At 56.3% G+C, this 6,881-nt stretch overlaps 1 protein-coding gene across 1 annotated transcript in view; it reads right to left on the bottom strand.

Moving 5' to 3' along the window:
- SDK1 (sidekick cell adhesion molecule 1) overlaps window positions 1-6,881 on the bottom strand; it is a 531,480-nt gene that overhangs the window by 199,369 nt on the left and 325,230 nt on the right. Inside the window, exon 14 of the mRNA XM_042922245.1 lies at window positions 3,278-3,414. Coding sequence (XP_042778179.1) covers window positions 3,278-3,414 — 137 coding nt within the window. The remainder of the gene's footprint in view (window positions 1-3,277; window positions 3,415-6,881) is intronic.

Below are 6,881 nucleotides of genomic sequence, written 5' to 3'. Positions count from 1 at the left end.
GTCATCCCGTCTGAGCCAGGCTCTCTGTTGGCCATCATGGGTACAAGGAGTATTGGGCCCAGCCTGCCCTTAAGGGGTTCAGTCTTGCCAGAAGGCACACCTGCAGACCAGTAGCTATTACATGTGGGACTAAATAGTCAAGGGGAATACATGGAGTGCTGTGGGGACTTTCGGTCTGGGCACGAAGGGGCTGTGGGTCAAGGAGAGGTTTAGAGGAAAGCCATATTTGAGCTGGGACACGAAGACGGAGGAAGAGTTCCCCCCCCCCCCCCACCCCGGCAGATGCTCTCGCACGACCCGGTGACCTTCCGGCCCAACCCCCCTGCCGTAGTCCCTGCGAAGCTGGCTGCCTCTGAACGTGCCTTGAGCCTCACGCTTTGGGGCTGATGCTGCCCCTGTCCTCTGCCTGGCCCAAGTGTCGAGGCCTGTTCCCTTTGGAGGCTCTCTGATTGACCTTGCACTCCCCCAGCACCGGCGCGTACCTCGGTGAGAGCTCGTTATGGGGCAGGACGCGGTGACGAGCCTGACCTTCCCCTTGCCGTTAACCAGCGGGGACTGGTCACCTCGGCTCCGCATCTCGGCTCCGCATCCCGGCCCGCGGCAGAGCACTCCGCGTGAAGCAGGTGCCCGACGAGGACCTCGTGTGGCGTGAATGGACAGATGGGTGGAATGAATGACTGCGTGTGAAGCCCGTGCCCGATTCGAGCAAGACGCCCGACTGGCAGAGCCAAGAGCTCCCGCAGTTTGATGAGAAAACAGCTGGTGTGGGCATTTTGAGGCAGTGTCTTATTTTAGTAAATCGAGGATGGTCGAGCACCTGACTTTCAGGAGGGGGTCTAGGACTGTAACCTGAGTCCACCACAGGGGGCGCTACCGGAGAGACCCGAGTCAGTTCACCTGCTGAGTGCCTACCGAGTGTTAGGGACCCAGGACACAGACACGAAGGACGCCCGGGCCTGGTCTCTGCTCCTGTCTCACTCTCTCCACGCAGACCATCGTCTGGCCCCACGCTTCTCACAGGTTGCGTGACCAGGACACCCTGAGGAAAACCTTACCTTCTCAGGTGTTTTTAATAAATAATGCCAAGGACTCCCCTCTCTGAGCGGACAGCGGTGTATAGACAGGTCCCCATTCACACCCTGACCCCCGATGGGAAGGAAGAGACCACACCGGCCATCAGAGAAGCCTCCGGCAAGGGGAAGCAGGGCCTGGGCATCGGGCACCTCGGCCTCAGATGGTGCTTGAAACGGAGGCCGTCGTCGCCAAGGGTGTAAATTTAGAAACGGAGGAGTTGGGACTAAAATACCCCTTCTGGGACATCCCTCCATGGACTGGTTTGGGAGGTGCCCAACGCAAGTACGGGCAGGTTCACGCAGCGGCTCCCTTTAATCTCTACACAGACCAGAACCCAAGGCCACCAACGCCTTCACCTCCGTCATTTGCCGCCGAGGTGCGAGAGAGAAGTGTCTGCCCCGTGAGACTTCTTTGTAGATGCCTGATACTCATTAAGAGCAGGGCCTCCGGAGGCAAACAGCCTGGGTGGAGTCCCGCCCTCGGCCACCACTAGCCGTGTGACTTCCGGCCAGTGACTTACTCTGCACGTCGGGCCCCTGAGCTGTGAAAGGAGCATCAACCAGTGCCTGATGGGGCATGGGCACGTGATGATCTGAAGGAGGATACAGCATCAGGACGGAGGAGAAGTACAACAGATAATTAGCAGAAGCTCGGTGAGTTAAGTCAGCAATTACAGAAGAGCGTGCGAGCTGGTGAGCGCCTAGGAAAAGCGGTCACCGAGACCGTAGGACGTCTCTGCCTGCAGAACTGAGCGGGCCAGCGAGCCATGTGGACTTTGGCCAGGCTGACTCAGGTTTCGGCAGAGGGCACCCCGAGAGAGAACCATTCCCAGCTGTCCTGGAACAGGGACCCAATTAGAATGACAATGTCGCGATGAGACAAGCCAAGGGCCCCGTGATGTTGACCATCACAGGAGTCCAGCTCCTTGTGGTCTGGCTAGCTCCTCGCTGGGGGAGGCCCGGGAGGAGTTTGGAATAACGGCCGAGGGAGGACGCTAGCTTGGATGGTGAAAGCTTACACTGAGCCAGTGTGCTGGAAAGCGTCTTTGAGGAGGTGACAGTGAAGGGTGACGGTCCAGCCCCGTGAGCATTCCAGACGAGGGAAACGGGGCCACGCGGGCAGCCCGTGAAACCAGCGTGCCTGGCACATGCCGGGCACAGAGCAGAGTGGGAAGGGGGAGGTAGGTGACAGTGCTCAGGCTCCGAGGAAGGTTTCCTTCTAAGCCCTGTGGGGGCGGGGGGAGATGTTAAGAAGATCAGTGTCCCTGCCTGGGTAAGAATGCTTTGGAAGAGAAGAGTAGAGGCAGGGGCACCAGTTGGAGGCTGTCCTGGTGACAGAGACCGGGCCCTGCAGAGCTGTGTCCGAGAACGCAGAGCGCGGATGTGGGCGTGGGGTCAGGTGAGGAGAAAGGGGCCCAGGGCCATTCGTGGCGTTCTTCACCAAGGAGGCCTTGGGGCTGGAATGGAGATTAGAAAGGCCGCACCAAGGCACTGAGGATGGTCAGGGTTCAAAGGAGTTGAATTCACTCTGGAGGAGTGTGGGAGACCACTGGACAGAGACATGGAGGAACGGGGCCCTGAGCGTGACTCTGGAGGATTAGGATGCTGGAGAACCCAGATGTCAAGGAAAAGACGCCCCTTGGAATCACAGGGTTGCCCTGACTTCCCGAGAAGAGAGTGGAGGGGGCAGGAGAGGAGCCGCTGGCCCACAGATAGGAGGGGAGAATGGTGGCAGGGCGGGGAGCAAAGCCAGCTCCTGCTGGCAGAGGCCAAGGCGTGGGGGAAGGGAGAAGGGGAAGGCCCAGAGAATACTTCGTCCGAGTCCGAGCCAGAGGAGACAGGCAGAAATGCTAACTAGTGCTGTTGCTGGCTCCCAAGCAGCCCCAGGGGGCGGCCCTATTCCCCCGCGTCCAAGTTCACCCTTGGGACGGTCCCAACGGGTGTGCGCACAGCCTCCCTGTGGGGCTCAGGCCCAGATCCGGGCTCTCACGGGAGGCTCCCTGTGCTTCCTTCTCGTCCCTCCCAGCCTCCCACGGCACCCTGTATCTTTCCCAAAAGCCAGAGTGGGGTTTTTCATTTGGAACTCCGTAAAGCATCATCACATATTTCTACTGGTTTGGGGTCTGTGCCAGAAGTACAGGTCAAGGACACTGAGTGCGCGGAGAGAAATCCGTCCACGGCAACAACTCTGCTTCAGCACTTACTGTTTTCAGACAGCTCCACGATGTAGTAGAGGACTGGGCTGTTTCCGTCAAAGGGTCGAACCCACGAGAGCGTCACGGCGTGGCTGTGGGAAGAGTTCAGGCTGGCCAGGAGGTTCTGAGGTGAATGAGGCAGTTCACTTGGGCGCAAAGGAACAGGAAGAAAAAAAGGGTGCACATCAGAATCGATGGTTAGCCTGGTTCTCACATCGCACAGTCCCGGTGGGGAATGTTTTGAAAACGGAAACGTAAACTATGCCCCGGACACAAATTCTGACCACCTCTCCACCCGAAAACCTTCTCCATTAACAACGTGGTTGTTTCGCCAAAGATATTTGATTAAATCCTTCTGGTAGAGATTAAAGGGATGATGGCTTTGGGATTAGATGGGGAGGGAGTGCCAAGTTTTACACAATATAGTATTTAATTGAGAAAACTCACTCAGCAATTTGTTCTTACAACCCGAAGCTGTTAATGGGAAGGCGGAGAGCCACAGAAAGAGGAAAGGGCCTAGGAAATAAGATTTAACTTGGGAAATTCTGGACCCTAGTCCCTTGGGCTCATTTGCCAGAATGTCCACAGGTATCCCCAGACAGTGGCTGCCTCTTCTTTGACCACATGACGTTGTGGCTTCATTCTGTCTTCTGCGAGATAACGGGGTTCAGGGGAAGAACTCAGGGGAATGTGGAGAAAACTCGAAAACCCCATGGAAATAGTAAACAGAACATCAGCAGGGCTGTAGAATGGAAACACAGTTGAAGCAAATAAATACAGAAAGGGGTTTACTAATAGAAAAGGTCTTTACTGGGATTTACTGGTGACAAAGCTTCAAAGTCCAATTGTATGGTTTCTCCTCAGTCTGCAACCATACAATCCCTTTCTTTCTTTTCCTTCCTTCCTTCCTTCCTTCCTTCCTTCCTTCCTTCCTTCCTTCCTTCCTTCCTTCCTTCCTTCAAGAGAATAAGTGCAGGAGGGGCAGAGAGAGACTGGGAGAGAGAATCCCAAGCAGTCTCCATGCCGGCAGCACAGAGCCCAAGGTGGGGATCGAACTCACGAACAATGAGACCATGACCTGAGCCAAAATTGAGAGCCGGATGCTTAACTGACGGAGCCGCCCAGGCGCCCCTGCAATCACACCATCCTAAGCAGCCCTAGTCTGGTGCTTACCCTTCATGTCTCACAAATCTGGGAGCAGCACCCTGTTTCGTGGCCGTCGGGAACAGCTTTCTCTATAAACGTCCTCAGGTGGTACTGGGAGAGGGGTGCCATGTGGACCCGTTTCACCCACTAGCTAGTCTATGGTCTCTCTGAGACATCAATTACTGCTGACCCACATAGGTCAGCACAAAGAGCCATAATTATACTTGCTATTTTTAATTTAAAAAGCATACTCATTACACTTTGAAATTTATTAAGCTGTTATGTGTGTGCAGCTACCTAAGAAACACAGCTCTCTCTAACCCAGGCACACCGTTAATAAACAAATTAATATTTCCAGTGTAGACGGAGACTTTAAATTAGTACAATAAAGAATCAACTTGAGCCTGAAATGTTGGCTTGTTTTCTCTTTAGTTGTGGATTGGGTTTTAAATCAGAAAGGGAGCTTTTATTTCTGTTGAGCTCTCCAGTAACTGATTCTTCCTTAAATTCCCAGTGAAGATGCCTATGAAGGACATGCCAGGAAAAAATATTTCTCCTTTCCCTGTGCCCCATTTTCCTACTGGAATTGGGTTGTTCTCAAACCAAACCACAGTTGTTGAAATCGTCCCAACCTGAAAACAAATTGAGATAAACTTGGGTAAGTATTCCAAATAAGACCGTGGTATCATAAAGAATCGGTCTGGTCTTTGCCCCAGCTCCCAGGGGTGGAACTTCTAAGGGGCACTGGGGTGCCCTTGGAATTTCCTGAGGGGCTGCCTTAGCTGTTCATGGTGGGCCCGTCAGGCCACACCTGTGTTTTGCCAACAGCGTCACTCGTGGCGGGGGGGGGGGAGGGGCCCTGTAGAGTTCCAGGAGGGGGCTCGCCTGCTGGAGAGACCAGCCGTGTGGTTAGAGGGCTGGGGCGTCGAGCCAGTGAGATCAGCCAGACCTTCTGATCTCCTGGAAATGGAGGGGCGGGAGCAGGGGCCCGAGCCAGTGATAATGACGCCCCAGCCAAACTATGGACACCCAGCTCAGCTGAGCTTCCTGGTCGGGAATCGGACACGTGTGGAAGCTTTGTGTTTGGGACCCTCCCAGACCCTGCCCTTGCTTCTCTTTGTACGTCTGGTCCGGATTTTATCCTCTATAATAAGACCGAAATCAGGCACTTAACCGAGTTCTGTGGGTTGTTCTCGGGAATCATCCATCCTGCTGGGGTGGCGGGAAGCTTCAAATGCTAGGGGGTCGGCCAGAACCATAGGCGGCCCGGGGGCCGCGGAGCTGCGGCTGGTGTCTGCGGTGGCGCACGGTGCCCTTCACCTCCGGGGAGTCGGTGTCAGGACCGCACTGCAAAGACGTGCCCAAGCCGGGAGGCTTGCTGACGTGACCAGCACTAACTCAGAGGACTGACAGGGCGGGTTGGTGCCCGGGACCGTTGTTCACGTGCGGACGCTGCCCCACACGGGCCCGAGGCCCCCCACCACCGACTCACGGCCAAGTCGGGAGACGTGCGGGCGGCCCCGAGGCCCTGGAGGCAGACGCAGCCCCCGCGAGAGCCTGAAGGGGCCGGGGGGACGGAGAAGAGGTCCCGGGAGGCCCTGGGCGGCATCTTACAGCGGGCAGGAGGCACTTCCAGTGACACGCTGCAGAGGGATTCTCTCTGGGGGTTGACAGGCACGGATCATTCTCCTCACCGAAACTGGGGTGTGGGCCCTTCTTTGGGTCGGTGGTTACACTGCAGAATCTCCACTCCCACCACCGTCCCCCCTTCACACACACGCGCCTCTAAGTAGTCACCACGTCCTACCTACCCTCCTTAGAAACGCCCGTAACGCCAACCCGTCTGCTTTGTCGCCACTGACCAGCTTCAGCCCACCCGACACAAGCTGTCCCAAGGGCCGCGCCACACGGTCCTCCCGCCCGCCCTGCCTGCTGCCGCTGTACGGGGTCCTGCCACGTGCTCCCCGCTGCGCCCGCGACGACTCCCTGCTACACAGCTCAGCCTCTAGCCCACACTGGCTGCTCTCCTGAGCGTCACGCTTCCAGCCACAGCGAAGGCCTTGTGGCTCCCCGAGTCCAGCCACCCCGTGACCTGCGTGCACTCACACGGGACGTCCCGTTGATGGGAGAGTCGCGCCAATCAGAAAATCCATCTCAGCCTCCGAGGCTCGGCTTCCCTCTCACCCACGACTAATTCTTGAGCAGAACCAACCACTTCTATCTCACTGCAATCTACAGATTTTTCAGTTCAGGAAACATCTTGAAGCCCTACGGGAGCAGGAACCCTACCGCATCCTGCTTGATTATGGATCTGCCTCCCTTCTCCAGGGAAGGAAGATTTCTCTTCTCCCTTCTCTGCCTTTTTTCCTTGACCTTGGCGTCGCCAATGCTGGCATAGAGTGGGCACGCAGTAAAATGTGGGGCAGACGGATGGATCAACCGATACAGGAGTGGATGGGTTAACAAA

This window comes from Panthera leo, chromosome E3 (genome assembly GCF_018350215.1).
Source record: "Panthera leo isolate Ple1 chromosome E3, P.leo_Ple1_pat1.1, whole genome shotgun sequence".
Classification (NCBI taxonomy): Eukaryota; Metazoa; Chordata; class Mammalia; order Carnivora; family Felidae; genus Panthera; species Panthera leo.
This window is presented reverse-complemented; position numbering and strand designations above follow the sequence as displayed.